The sequence below is a fragment of the Camelus bactrianus genome, chromosome 20 (assembly GCF_048773025.1).
Source record: "Camelus bactrianus isolate YW-2024 breed Bactrian camel chromosome 20, ASM4877302v1, whole genome shotgun sequence".
Classification (NCBI taxonomy): Eukaryota; Metazoa; Chordata; class Mammalia; order Artiodactyla; family Camelidae; genus Camelus; species Camelus bactrianus.
The window spans coordinates 2,039,553-2,054,889 of NC_133558.1; the positions used below are offsets into that span (position 1 = coordinate 2,039,553).

The 15,337-nt window shown below is 55.6% G+C and overlaps 1 protein-coding gene across 8 annotated transcripts in view; it reads right to left on the bottom strand.

The window, feature by feature from the left end:
* Window positions 1-13,299, bottom strand: part of SLC22A23 (solute carrier family 22 member 23) — a 128,076-nt gene extending 114,777 nt beyond the window's left edge. For 2 of the 8 annotated variants that reach the window (XR_012500888.1, XM_074347998.1), the window contains exon 1: window positions 12,158-13,273. Coding sequence is in view for 6 of the 8 variants with exons in the window: in XM_074347998.1 (XP_074204099.1) it covers window positions 12,158-12,790 (633 nt within the window). In the remaining 2 variants the exon portion in view is untranslated. Of the gene's footprint in view, window positions 1-12,157 lie in introns of all 8 variants that reach the window. The other 6 variants (XR_012500889.1, XM_074347999.1, XM_074348000.1 and 3 more) reach the window with 6 other exon arrangements.
* Between the last annotated feature and the right edge of the window lie 2,038 nt (window positions 13,300-15,337).

The window sequence follows — 15,337 nt, forward strand, 5'->3', positions numbered from 1 at the left end:
CACTGCCACGTGTCCCCTGGGGGAGGCATTGTACCACGTGGAAATGTCCAAGATCTTTCTAAAAAAGCCGGGTGCCCAGGCCCCCCAGGTGTTCCGCAAGCTCCCCAGGTGACCCTAGGGGCCCCTGACGCCACCCCACCAAGCCTAGACCCAAAAGACTAATTCTGTCTGCACAGAGCTTCACTCGGAGAAAAGGCTCCGTGACCGAAAGCCCTGAAAAGCAGCGGCTTGAGAGGCACGGACTGCTCTCTGGCCGGGGGCCCCACTCGACTGGCCACCGCCGCCGGTGGTCGATGGCACCCTCCTCACAGTCTTCCCGGCTCGCTGAGCTCTGACCTCCGGCCCGAGCTGCCCTGGGGCTCTGTCCTCTTCTCTCTATTCTTGTCATCTTCTAATTAAATCGCCTTACCCCCACCCCAGCACTCCTTCCGGGGCTAGGAAAGGCCTGAAGGGGGCAGGGTGACGGGGAGCGGATTGGGATTCTGGGCTGAGGGAACACCCCTGAGCGTGGTCTGAGGAGCGATAGGGGGCTGGAGCACAGGGTCCCATCACCGCATGGTGGGGGCAGCGGCAGGAGAAGCAGGCAGGGGCCGTGAAAACCCGCCCACCAGGCCCGACTTCCTTCTAAAGGCCACGGTGTGCCACGAAGGACTTGAAGCCCGGGAGTAAAAGAGCCAGTGGGCTAAATTTAGACCAAAACACCGGGATCGGGGGCGAGGGGGTGGATGAGACCAGAGGCTGGAGGAGGCGGCCAGACCAGCAGGTAATCGGATACACAGGTCTGGGGCTTCGAGCAAACATCCAGGGTACAAGGTAAGGCCCTGGGGCTGCCCTGCTCAGGCCGCCCACTGGAACCCAGGTGTCCCCTTTGCCCAGAAGACTCTCCCGTGTGAAGTCCTGACCCCTAGCACGTCAGAACGTGGCTGTGTTTGGAGATAACGCCCTTGCAGAGGTAACTCACTTACAGTGAGGTCACTGAGGTGGACCCTGATTCAACAGGACTGGTGTCCTTATAAGAAGAGATGAGGACACAGACACACACAGAGGGATGACCTTGAGGACACGGGGAGAAGGTGGCGTCCACCAGCCCAGGAGGGAGGCCTTGGGAGAAACCAGCCCTGCCGACACCTTGACCTTGGATGTCCAGCCTCCAGACTGTGAGGGAATAAATTTGTGGTGTTTCAGCCACCCCGAGTGTGGTGCTTGTCCCGTGGCCTGTAAGGAGCTAGGACACCTGGGGACGACCTTAATGGGTGGATGATGAGAAGGACTCTCTCAGGAGACTGGTGGCGGGTACACCACGGAGCAGAAGGGAATCCAGGGAAGGTAGCGCCCACCCTGAGATGGGGTGGAGGACCGAATTGTCAGTGCCAAGGCCACAGAGAGGCCACCTGACATCCCTGACGCTGTCCACGGGTCTGGCATCAGGCCAGCCTGACTCTCTCTGCGGCACTGGGACCACGGGGCCCGGGTGAGGCGGGACTGGCAAAGCTGGCACCTTCCAGAGGTGGACACACTGAGATGGAGAGGCCCTCGGTCAAAACCTCTGGGAAGGGGGTGCGGCAGAGGCTGCACGGAGGGGCTGGAGGGTCCTGAGGACATGGCACGGATGGACCGGCCTGAGCACTGCTCCCCAGCCCTCCTGGCCAGCGAGGCTCCTCAAGCCAGGCACACTCCCCACCTGCCCACACCCCAGGTGAGCTCACCCCTGCGCCCCACACCGCAGCTCCCACCCTGGAAGCCCTCCGCCCAGCCCGGCCCAGCCCATGTGTGCCTGGAACCCTCCACCTGACTCTGGGCTCTGCTACTCCAGGAGTTCATCTCTGGGGCAGAGGCGTCTTCTGCCCATCAGGTCGCTGCCCAGGAAGGAGCAGGTGTTCTGAGAGCAGGACCAGTGCAGGCGCCACACGGGTGGCTGCGACACGGCCTGACGGGGGTGGGGCTGGACATAACCGTTTTCAAATCGTAGGACACACCTGTGTTCACAGCAGCATTGTCACAACAGCCAAAAGGAGGAGGCAACCCACTGTCCACTGACGGACGATGGATAAACACAAGTAGGATCAACACAATGGAATATTATTGTTCAACCACAGAGAGGAGGGAAATCCTGACACATGCTACAACGTGGATGAACCTTGCGGAAACGTTGCTCACTTGAAACAAGCTGGTCACAAAAGGACAAAAAATGACTCCACTTCAGTGAGGTACTGAGAGCAGTCAAATTCACAGAGACACAAGCAGAACAGTGGGGGCGGGCGGGGGGCAGTTGGTTTCTTTTTTTCTTCTTTTTTTTTGCTCTTTGGGAGGAGGAGGGTCTCAGCCCAAGTCCTGGGTTGCTGCCTAGGTCCAAACTGATACAGCATTTTCCTTTAAAAAAAAAAAACTAAATAAAATAAAAGGAAGTAAACAGAAGAAAGAGGAAAAAGCACTGTTTCTAAGCCAATCACCCAATTTTGTTGTGTGAGTCGGAGTCTGAGTGAGTGAGGTTCAGTTTGGGAAGATGAGAGTTCTGGAGATGGATGGTGGCGACAGTTGCACAACACTGTGACTGTATTTAATGCCACTGAACTGTAAGCTTAAAAAGGGTTAAAATGGTCAATTTTATGTTATGTATATTTTGCCACAATTAAAAAAATTTTAAGTTGGACAAAAACTATTTATTCTGCAAACAGACATGTATACCCACTTGAGAACCGTGGGTTCCTCGGGAGGGAACAATCAAGGGTGTCCAATTTGCAAAGCATCTCTTAAACACGCAGAAGGAGCAGCTTTTAATCTAATCTGGGAGGAAACAGTCTGCAGTGCAAACTGTGAGGCTAAGTGTATGACCACCCACAATTTAACAGGACCCCTGGGATTCTTGAGGCTGGTTTACGCCGGCACCCTCTCCTCTGGGCTCCGTCCTGAAATGACGCGAAGAAATAAAGTGTGACTCTTAGCTAGTAGGATGATGTTGTGTAAAGGCTGACCCTCTTCCCTACTTTAAAAAAAAGCCAGAAAACAACAACAACAAAAAAGGCTGATAAACACTTAACCGGCATTCCTCCGACTTGACACTCCTCCCCGCAGGCTCCTGTGACTCAGCTCTTGGTTCACCGCTCAGATAAGAAAGCTGACTGTCTCGCCCCTGGTTCGAAGCCTCCCAGCTCCTTGGGGCCCCTGCAGGCCCCGGGCTAACCGAAGATCCAGAACTAAACCGGTTGGGGCCAGCCCCCCCCACCCTCGCCCCGGGTGAGTTATAGCTTCACTGCAAGAAATCGAGAAAAAGATACAAATACAGCAAAGGAATGGGGACGCAGAAAGGATGTGAAATCAGGAAGGACTTGGAAAGGCACAGGGAACACTTGCGTGGCTTTGCTTCCGTGACAATGGCTCTGTGATCACGACAGGCAGGGGGTGGGGGGGTCCCCAGCAGCGGAGCCTGGCTCACAGGGGCCACAACTGGCTTAATGCTCTGATCTTGGTAATTGTTGTTGGACAAGGGGCCCTGCATTTTCAGCTCGCGTGGGGCCTACAAGTTACGTGGCTGGTCCTGGCTAGAAGAAAGGCTTGGAGGAACCAGGGGACCCGCCCTGAGCTGGGCAGGGGCGGGGGCCAGACTTTGATACACATTTCAGTGTCTGCCCAGGGGTTCGCTCTGACCTCCCTCTGATCTGGAGCCAGTAACTGAGGCCATCTCTACCTATTTCCTCAAAAGGGTATTCCTGCTAAGCTGAAGGAGCCAGGTAAATTACATCCTGAATCTTTGGGAAGAAAAAGAACACTTTATCTAAAGCTCTTAATGGTGAAATCACCAATATTCATTTATTTTCCATCAACTGTCCAAAATATCCATCTCTAGTCCCTTCCACCCCAATGAAGAGCAGATACAGCTGCCCCCTGTCCCATGGTCTGAAGGGGTCCCCCCACCCTGGGTAACCACACCCCGTGCTCTGCAACCTGCCTTCCCTGCCCAGCTGCATATCGGAATTGCACCCAGGAATCTGGAGCGGGACAGAGGGCTGCTCACCTCCGTGCCGGCCGTGGTCTGACCAGGGACCAGGTGAGCAAAGCCAGTCTGAAAGGGGAGGGAAGCTGATTTCAGGGGAAGCCGATGTAGCTTCTGAAGGGACTGAGGTGACAGCAGGGCTCCTGAAACAGCCCCCCGCCCTGTTTTCTGGTCTCGGGTCCCACCCTCAGTTTCCTGAGCCAGCCCTGCATCTTTCCAATAAATTCCGTTTCTACTTTGTTAATTAATTTGTATTTTGTGCTCATGACTTGCAACCAAATGAGTCCTAAGAAGAGAGGTTTGCTAGTGTTCGACCGCGCGGGCTGTGCTCTAACACAGCCACGATTTGTTTTAGGGGAAATCCACTTAAATCAGTCCATAACCCTGACCCCTTTCCCAGAAACACAGGCTTGTGAATCTCCCAGTCACTCTTTCGGGGGAGGCAGCCCATATATAATGACCGGCACTGGGTAAACATTGAGAGAAGCTAAGATCGCAGAGTCAAGTCTGTGGACGACCGAGGTCAGGGTCAACGCCTCCTGCAGACCCAGTGGGGACGAGACTCCAGGTGGGCAGGGGCCGCTCTACAGGGCCTGGCCCTCTCCCCGGTCAGCACCTGCCCTGAAGTCAGCTCTCTGATCCCTGCGGTCACGGCTCAGGTTACCATCTGCTTCTCTTTAAAATTTCACCTTCTCTCTGATCCATTTCCTCCCAGCACAGCAACTCAGACTTCTAAACTGCATAGACCATCCTCCGTCGAAGGTACGAACTCAGATTTCTGACCCCAGACCTCAGTGAAGGCAGAGAAGCACTTGGCAGAGCCCCCTCCCATCCCAGGGCCCCAGCCAGGAAGTTCTCTTCCTTTTCAGATCCCAGAGCCCTGCGGCCAGAGACACCTGCTGTTTTCAGATAAGAACTCTGAAAACCAACCAGCTCCTTAAAGGGTCTTTCAGCCCAACCCCCGGAGGTCCTTTTTGGCTGGACTCCTCAGGCCACCAGGATTGGGCATCCTGTCTGAAGGGCACACCTCGCTCCCCATGTCACCAGTTTCTGGGCGAACATGAGAGGCAGCTCGGACCTCCCATGGAATCCACCACTCTTCCAGGTGTGGTGCATCAGCTCCACCCCAGCTAAGCATTTCTGACCTGACTCGTTCAGCCAGTCCTCACCCCACAGATGAGGAAGAAAGGCATCAGATCTCCTGGTGCCTCCTGTGAGCCAGGCACCTGGAGGGAGGGCGGCGGGGGAGGAGGGCTCTCTCCCATTCTGCCCCTCTCCCAGCAGCCCTGGAGGGGAGGGGACCTCTGGGCCCACTTCACCTGTGAGGTTCCTGCAGATGAACGGGTCATAACCCACACCTGCCAAACTGAAACGCTCTCACCCTTTTCATGACATCAGCTCAGTGAGGCTCAGACATTCACAGTGAGGACTTGGTGGGTGAAGTGGGAGTAAGGCACCCCATCCAGGGGGGAGACAGATAGACAGACACAGCTGGGTGCTGCGAGCACTGTGTAAGGACTGGGCTGATCCGAAGGAGGAACAGGGACCAGCCCGCAGAAGGAAGGAGGAAAGGGTTCCAGGAGGTGGGCTCAGAAGGGAAGGCTGAAGGAGCAAAGATTAGGGAAGTCTGCCCAGAGAGGTGGGCACAGCCCACCCCAGGGGGCCACAGGTAACCACTGCACAGGGTCACCCTGTCCTCGGGGAGCAGCAGGACCATCTCCGATTGGCCAGTGAAGACAAGAGAAAGGGCGGCAACCCCCCCACCCCCAGCCCCCAAACCCCAGGACAGGGGCAGGAGCACCCTGCAGGGTGAGCAGGTGAGAGGTTCTGGCCCTGCAGCTATGGCTTTGGACACGCCAGCGACCTGCAGGCTCATTCTTCTCCATGCACTGAACTTTGGACCAGAAGATAATGCTCGGGTTAGCCGTGCCCAGGACAGATTTTACCTACGCTGGGCGCTGGGCAGACGTGAAGCTGTTTGAATGAAGTCGGTTCTGGCCGGGAGCTTCCCATTTCAGGGTCTTTCAGTCTGGTGGAAATTTAATGAGCACCCTCCCCTTCTGAGCCAGAGGGTAAGAGAAAACACTAGAACTCTCTAGGTCGGTGCTTCTGCTGCCCACAGCCCTGGGAGCAGGGGCCGGCACACTTGCCTCAAGCCTGGGCTGGGCCTGCGAGGCTCTCACGGCTCCTCCCGAGCTCCTCTCTTAGCAGCCTAAGCAGACCTGGGCCTCCCCACTGCCCGTCCGCAGCGACCCACGTCTCCACCACAGGCACAGGGCCAGCCCCAGGCCCTCTTCTCACCCCACAGGCTCTCCCTGGGCCGCCCTCGTTCCCAACCCAGCCCTCAGCTGGCCGGGTTCACCTCATGGCTGTGAGTCACCCAGCCCCGCGTTCCCAGCTACACTGCCCCCGCCAGTCCCAGGCTCCTGCGGGCCACAGGGCCCTTGAAGATGCCGCGCCCTCGCAGGGACACGCACACACTCTCCCTCCGCCTCAGCCTCATCTCAGAGCCAGCCCATCTGGGCCAGGCTCGTTGTCCTCTCCCTCATTACCCTTTCTTTCTGCTCACTTAACTCAGTTAGTAATTAAAATGTGATTATAATTAGTTAAGGTGTGTCTCCCTCGTTAGTCTCTAAGCTCCACGGGGGCTGCACAACTTCCGCCTGTCATATCAACACAAAGCACGAAGCCTGGCCCCGAATCGGCGCTCAGGTCTGTGAAAGGAAGGAGGGAGGGAAGGAGAGGTTAAAGGAAAAAAAAAAGAGGCGTGGCCCAGGGTCACAGGCAATGGTGTGATGATTGCTTCACAGCTGTTTTAGTGCAAGAAAAATAAACCCAGGTGTGTGCCGTTTGCTGATTTCCGTGGTATAAATGCTCCCGCCCAGCCAACGCCCGGCCACCAGCCCAGCTGAGTCCTGAACATGCAGCCGAGCCGGCTCCAGCACTGCTGGTCTGTGGCGGCGACAGGACGAGCATTCAGAGGCCAATCCTACCTTGGACTGAAGGCCAAAATGAATTGAGACTTGTGAAAAAATGCTAAAGGCAAGAGGTTTTGCAGCCAGTCCAGAAAAGGATGCAGGAAAGGTGAGACCTGGGGACAAATCCCCCTCAAGAGATGGAAGAGCTGCTTAGCAACTGTGCAGCTTCTGGTCCCTCCATCAACAGGGATGAACCAAGTTCTAAGGGTAGGACCTTGTCATGAGCAAGTCGAAGCCTGCAGGACATGATGTTTCAACCTACCAACCTAACGCCGGCTTCCTTTCCTAGCAATTTACCCACATAGCTCAACAGGAGCAAATCAGAGAGACACTGAGATCATAAAAATATTAGAAGAGAACATGGGATTTTTTCCCCTAATATTCCAGGATTATGGAAGCCCTAAATCGAACAAAACCCGGGAATCATAAATGAAAAGATTAATTCATTTGATGCTATACAAACCAAAAGTCTCTGCATAACAAGAGCACCATAAGCAAAATAAAAAACCAAACAAACTGGGGAAAAAACAGTTATGAAATATCCAAAATGATTAACTTACTTTATGCATAAAGTACTTCCATAAATCAGTAAGAAAATAAAGTCCCCCCAAAATATATACACAAAAAAGCGAAGGCTGTTAAGAGACATCTGCTCAAAGAAAAGGAAACACAAACGGCTCAAAAACGTCAGAGATGCTTAACGTCCCTTGTGACAGGAGGATGCAAATGACAACAGTGACCAAATACAATTTCCCACACACCAACCTAGGAGGCATTTAAAAGGATGATAACCCTCGGGTCCAGGGGGTGTGGGAGCGGGACCTCACACACCATTGATGCAAGTGTGAGTTGGTAATGAGATCTCTGTGGAGAGCACTTTGACAACCTCTATCAAAATGAAAGTGTAGCCCCGTTTGACCCTCCACTTCTAAAAGCTCCATGTGTGCCAGAATTTCATTATATACTGTGTACTAGCAGAGACTGGAAACAACCTAAGTGCCCCGTACTAGGTGATTTGTTACATTATTACACAGACAAGAGTGCAGGGCTCCCTGTACTGACATGAGCCCGTCCCCAGCAGAGGTGAACAAAAGGCACAGAACAGTGTATATGGTATGATACAGTCTGTGAGAGAAAAATATATACATGAAAATATGCTTAGAATATTTCTGGAAGGATACATAAGGAACTGGTAACCATGGTTGCTTCTGAAGAGGGAAACTGGAGGCAGAGACGGTAAGAAATGTTACTTTCACTGTCTGCTTTCTGCCCAAGTGAGTACCTTACCTATTATAGGCAATTTCTAAAGGCAGACGTGCACAAAGATGTTCCCTGTTGTGTTGTATATACCAGACAAACTAAATAAAACCACCACTAGGATGACCTGTAGGTGAGTTCTTCCTAAAGATATTCTGACTTTGATAATATGGTAATTATTTTTCACCCTAATTAAACTGTACTGAGTCACTTTAAATAACTTCTAGTCTTGAGCCCCAGAAAAGAATTGAAATTACTTCCTGGGATATTTAAACAACTCTCAGGTTATTTACAGGATGAAAGCCAGCCATCTGAGAACTCAAGGAGAACAGAAGTATCAGAAGACTGGAGACAGACAAACTTCCTAACTTTCATGTACAGAAAGAGTGGAGCTTAGAAAACGTTGCTGACACTGATTGGGGGGAAATTCTAGGGGTTACTCAAGGAAGTGGAGAGCGCTGGAAACCAACAAGGGTTCCCTCTGAACAATGCAGGATAAACCATGCAAATTATTGAGAGAGGTATTTTAAAGCCAGTGGGTTTGTATTAAGTAAGAGCTGACAATCCTCCATGGATAAAATGGAGAGTTATAAACCGCACTGGGAAGATGAGTACCTGGCTCTGGTATGGAACACATGACCCACCCAAGGGTGGTGAACTGACTTAAAATCCAAGACAACGCTCAGGTTAAGACTGGCCTTGGACTGCTCAACGTTCTCAATCTAAGGAAATAACATGTGAAAATGTTTTGAAAACTTTACAGGTGGGCACAAAAGAAAGGTGGCGTTATGGTTACTAGTGTTATTGTTTTGAAGGCGTTGCAAATTCTGGAACCAATAACAAATGCCAGGGACAGAGGCGAAAAATAGAAATAAAAAAGACCCTAACTGGAGAGATCTGATAACCCCAAACTAGCAAGATGAACCCTACAGCACGCGCCCGTCACTCGAGCACAGGCTGAGGAAGCCCTGACTTTACGGGATCCCATCGAGGTTTGGTGGCTGTGGCCTCGGGGTGGACAGATGACATGTCTACAGAAAGCCTTCGTGCATCGACTGTTACCTTTGTTAGCTCTGAGGACACGTATGCCGAGGGGAATGATCAGTACGGCAAGTTCTGCCCCGCATGGAAGGACTGAAGGAGCTGGACACTTCTCAGCCAGGAAAGAATCGAGTACTTAGGTGTTCTCAGACATCTAAGCACGTATCACACCAAGGAAAAAGAATCCTTCCAAGGAAAGAGCCGCATAAACAGGCATGAGGTGCCCTGAGCTACAGCCACCAAAACCACGCCTCTGCAAGGAGGAGTGACCGCAGCGGGTCCGCCCAGCGAACAGGGCATCTGGAAGGGTCGGCCACACCAGGGGTGTTACTCCGGAGTGGGGAGAGGGCCTTGTAACTCTAATAACCTGGGACTCGACCTGGCTTGGCAGTTCCCCGTGTGTCGATGCTACTATGGCCTATATGATATATGATATTTATGCCAATAATATATATTTACAAACTAAATTTAGTATAATGAAATATGTGTCTGGTGGGTCTTCTGTGTCTCCCTCCCCACCTAGCACTTGGGGACAAACAGGGCCTGTGTTGCGGGGAGGGGCACATAGCTGCTGCAGGTCTAATGATAAAGACCCACCAGAGGCTTATTTGCAAGGGGGGAGATGGTGTGCAGTGGAGGAAGAGGGGACAAAAGGCAACTTCTCACACCCCGAACTTTCATCCACTAACAGAAGCAGAAGCCTTCCGCCTCTGCTCCCACTTGCCAACAAAGCAGTTGGGCACCTGACCCCTGGAATCAGCACCCACTGCATAGACATTCCGCGTTCGGACATCTGACACGGGATCCGGCGGACACAGCCCGCAGAGGAGAAAGTCAGCCTCGGGACCTGCCAAAATGTGCTTTAAAAGCCCTTTAAAGCATTGGTTATGGAACAGAACACTGTGGAAGGACAGGCCTTTATTTAGATCTTATTGGTGAAAATCAATACGTCCTTCCTAGTCTTTATCTTACAAGAAAATGTGTCTCTGCCTATTGTCCCCAAGTCTCCACCACTTGGCCTGCCCTGTCAGCTGTGTGCACCTGACGCATCAGGGCCCCCAAACCATGTGCAGCCTTTGGGCCATCTCTGACCCCCTCGAGGGCCTGCTGAGAACACCTGCCCAGCTCTCCCAGCTGCTCCCACCGCCTGCTTTCAAGAACTGTGTTAATTTTCTCTTCCCACCATCCGTGGCAGGGTCCTCACCCCTAAGATAACATTCTGTCTCACCTCCTGACTTTCAAGTTGGCCTCCCCTCGACCCCAGAAAAGAGCGCCCTCTGCACACATCTGCTGTGATCTGTATTACTCCTCCTCTACTTTAGAAAGAGGCTTAATGTATTTGGAAATGTTGCAAGTCCTTTCTTCCACAGACATACAAAGAGTGCTAAGATAGTCATTGTTCTTAATTTTTCCTCGCTACGAGGCAAAAAACAGATATGGCTGCCCCCAACTCTCCCCCGTCAACGGGAAACAGAGTCACAGAAATGCCTTTGCAAAGGACAGGCTGACTGGAGGGGAGCAAAGTGAACCAACAGGAGGGTCCTCCCGGTCAACAGTCCCCAGAGGACAGATCGCTTCTCGCCAGGCTGGTACGAGATGAAGACCATGGTTATGATGATGTAAGAGTTTCATTTTACACATTCAGGAGGCATGCCTGTTTACTAACACATGTTGGCAGGGGGAGGTATGGAATACATGCACAGTGATTATTATAAGCTGTCCAGTTTCAGTCTTGAATTTAAACAAAGCGTTTAAAACTCTGCCACGAAATACCCAGACGTGGGGGAGTGGTCTACATGGACTCTGAAATGCAAATTAGTCCTTTAAAACACTCAAGGGGCAAAAACACTCAAGTTGCTTGACACATTGTCGTACAATCGCTCCTATGTTCAGAAATCCAGCTGACAGCAGGCGCTGATTTTCTAGTAATGCCTGTTCTGTCTTCATGCGGGCTGTGTTAGGACTCTCAGCACACTCCTGCTCCGTCCACAGGGTGCAGCGCCTCAGCTAGAGGGGCCCCACTGGACTGGAGCTCTTGGATACTCAGCTAAAGCTGACCAGGATCTGATCTCAGTGCCTGGACAGAAGAGCTGCTGTGTAAGGGTAGGGGTGGTCCCGGAATACCAGAAATTCTTAGCATCCTTCCTGTACCCCAGTGGTGTTTTCTAAAGCCCTGGGGAGATATTTGAGGGAACACCGGGGTGGCAAAGCCCAACGTGAAAAATGTCAACCTTTGGGGCAGGCTGAGCTTGGGGACAGGGAATTTTCAAAAGCTGTTTGCTTCTCTGGCCACAACTTGGGTTCCTTAGTGGACTTTAGTCTGTTTCCAAAGTCAGCGATAGGTGGCTGAGGTCTGCCAGAGATACCGCCTGGGAAGGCCTGTTCTCGCGAATGCTATTTCTTTGTGGGAGATTTGGGGGCAGCTGGCCAGGCACAGGGCAGAGGCCGGGTCCTGGCTCCAGCCGGAGACCTTGAGAAAGGTGCGTCCTCTCCGGCTGGCTGGTGACAGATCAGGCCTCGCCATCCGCGGGCCACCCCAGCCTGAACGAAGTGACAGCTCGAGAGTGGGGGAGGGACGCTGGAGCCTTTGTAGAGGGAGGGGAGCCCCTTCCATGTGTGCGCTGGGACGGAGTTTGGATGCCAACGCGGGAAGGCTATGGCGCCCCTCGGAGTTGGGAGGCACTGCCACCGCGGAGGGCTGCCGAAGCCTGGCATCCCACCCGGGGAAAACCCGTGTGCTTGGGGGACGGACGGAGATCAAGCCCACGTGAGGTGCGTGGACCCGCGGGCTCGCACCACTGCAGGACCTGGGTCTGCACGAGGGCGCGGGGACCGCGGAAGGCAAAGCGCTCGGGAGGGGGACGCGACGCCGGGCGGCCGTGGCCCTTACCTTGCTCACCACGTTTTGGACCAGGCCTGTGCGGATGCCGTAGTCCCACTCGTGGCAGTCGCAGTTGGAGACGTTGTCCCCCTTGTCCGGAGGGGACGGCAGGGGCGGCGCATCGTCCCCGTCCGCGCCGCTGCTGTTGCCCAGGGTGCCCGCCGTCCCCCAGGCGGCGGTGGGGAAGGGGGTGGTCGAGGGGCTGGTCCAGTTGGCCAGGTCGCCGCCGCCCCATCGGCCCGCGGCCGTGACCCCCGCCGGCTCGGCGCCCTTGCCGGCCCCGCGGCACCAGAAGTTGGGCTGGTCCAAGAGGAAGGAGTCCGAGAACTGGCTGAAGCCGATGAACAGCGCCGGGATCCAGGTGAGCAGCACGAGGGTCTTCTGGTAGCCGCCGCCCAGGCCCCCGAGGAAGGGCAGCACCGACCCGTCGTAGTCCAGCAACAGGAGGCTCGGGTGCGGGCCGCCGGCGGCATGAGGCGCGGGCAGCGCCTGGATGTCGCCGCCGCCGCCGGGGCCCGAGCGTCCTCCGAGGGGCGCCGAGGCCGCCGCGTCCCCAGGCGGCAGGGCGCCGTTCTCCTCGGCCGCGGGCGGCAGCCGCCCGGCCCCGCCGCCCGCCGTGTCGCGCCGCCGATCTATCGCCATGGTCCGGGCCCGCGGCGCCCGCAGAGGCGCATAGAGCGCGGCGGAGGCTCCCGCGGGGACCCGGACAGAGCGCGCGGGCCCGGCGCCTCCGCCGCCGCCGCCGCCGAGGAGGGCCCGCCGCTCGGAGGGACGCTCGGCCGCCGCGCGCGTCAGTGCGCCCCCATGCCCGGCCCACCTGCGCCCCGGCTGCGGCCCCGGCGGGCGCCGGGCGGAGGGCGGGCAGAGGCCGCGGCCCTCAGCCGCCGCCGCTCATCCGCTCAGCGGCCCGGGCGCCGGCGGCCGAGCCCGCCGCTCTCCGCGGCTCCGCGCCCGCCGCGCGAGGAGGAGGAGCGGGCGCCGCGCCTGTGCCTGTGCCGGCCGGCGGGAGCCCTGCGGAGCGCGGCGCGGGCGATGCGGGCGGTTCCGCGCTCCCCGCGCGCTCGGGATGTATTTATCCGACCCCGGCGCCTCCCGGAAGCCGCGAGCTCGGTGCCAGCCTGCCGCGCCGGCCGCGCTCCCCGGCTCGGCAACCCGGCCTCCCTCCGCCTCCCGCGCCCCGGCCCGCCCCCTCTCCCCCCGCGCGGTGGAGGTAACCGCGGCACCTGCTGCGCCGGCTCCTGCGCGCGAGCGCCCCCTCCAGCCCGACGCGCCACCGCCGCCGCTGCGGGAGCCCGGGAGGGGCGGGGACACGGGATGCCCGGCCGCCCGACTCGAGGATCCCGGCCCGGGCCCGCTCCGAGCCCCGCGGGGCCAGGAGGCGGCGCGCGCTGCCGCGGGCGCGTGGGCTGGGAGCCCGGAGGGGGCGGCGCGGGCGGAGCGAGTGACCGGGTGGTCCTCAGGCTCCGCTTCCCTCCCACCCTGCGGGCACCGTCTCTCGGTGACCTCTCCTCGCTTCCCAAGGGCCCGCCACCAGCAGCCCGCACCCCACGCCCGGCCCCGAGCCCGAGGGTCGCCAGCGTACGGGAGCCACCCTCTCGCGCTTTTTCGCGGTGGCGACGCGGTTGATTTTTGGATCCGCGGAACCGAGTCGAGGAGGCTCATTTGCCAATTTCAGGCCGCCGGTCACCCGCAGGGTCGGATCACCCGCGACCGATCGCAGCACCCTCTCCCAGATCGCCATTTCTTGCCCTGCTCCCAGAGGAATGCAATCGAAGTACAATGCTGTAAGGATATATTGCCAACACAAGTTATATGCACATGACCGTGAACGGTTCTGCTGTTCCCCACCCCCTCCCCAAGCTCTTGCATTCCCTTTTCCGCGGAGTGCACAGGCGCACACGCGGGGGCCAGCCTCCCCTCCTCTCCCGCGCTCCAGCGCCAACCGTGCCCAGCCAGCGCCGTATAAATAACACCGCCCTGCGGCAAACGGCCGCATTCGCATATTTCCTCCTGCACCCAGACCCGGCCGGCACCCTGCACCCAGCGAGCCCAGTGTTGCAGACACGATATTCTGAGAAGTTTATAAATGGAAGTCTTAGATAAAGCAGTCCATTTCCAGCCGTGTTTAAGGGGAAAAAAGTGAAAGAAATGCTTTTGCTTTCCAAAAGAATAGCCTCTAAGCTGCATGTACTGAATCTACTCTTGCAGTTCCGTTATTTGCTTACATTTTTAACCTGCAGCTCTTTTTATTATGGGCAGCACGTCCTTCCCATGTGAAATACTGGCACAGTGGAAAGAGAATTCTTTCAGAGGCTGCCAGTGGGTGGGCCTGGGAGGTCTTAGACTTTCCAGTGGGGCTGAGAAGGGGAGATTAGATAAGTATGGGGGGCGGGGGCGGGGGGAGGGGCCCACCGGGCTGCAGAAAACCCCAACCTCTGCGAAATGGGTCTCAAAACCTGAACTTATTTTAACCCTAAGCACTTGCTAGTGTTCAATATCTCAGGAAAGACTGAACTTTGCAGGGTTGGCTTTCAAATGTTCAATCAGTCCTCATGGGACCCCCCCCTCCCCCCACCAAGAAGTGGGTCTTCAAGATGAGGCTGTCGGGTTAGGTGAGTACCAGATCAGGAGTCTGCCACAGCAGAGCCAAACTTCTGGCTTTGAACCAAGTCTTCTGACTTTACATTCCAGGATTTCTCCATTTCAACACACAGGGTTGAAAAAAAAAAAAGTAGGCGTTTTAAAAGATATTTGTCATATTTTTAGGTGGGGAGAAGCCCCCACCCTGGGGTGGCGTTTCATTGCCAAGCTGTCATTAGTTCTTGTCTCAAAAAGGTGGTACAGATCCTCAAATGGTACATTCCCAGAATTTGGGGACACACTCAAAGTGATACCCTTTGGAATTCAAGCTAAAAGGAAGTCACAGAAAACGTCTGGAGTTAAGCAGCTGCACCACCCACCTAGGCAATGTAATTAAGCTGCTGATTAGATGAGAGGTTTCCCTAAATCCCTCTTGGGTCAACCTGCCCCACCCCCACTCCCATCTAGTGGAGAAGATTAAAAGGTAACAATTAAACTGGCCTTCAATTTATGAAGACAGACCACCAGTGACCTCACCGAAGGACCTAGAACAAAAAGGGGAAGGAGGAAGAATTTGACGCTTGGATAGCGCCAGGGTGGGTATTTAGG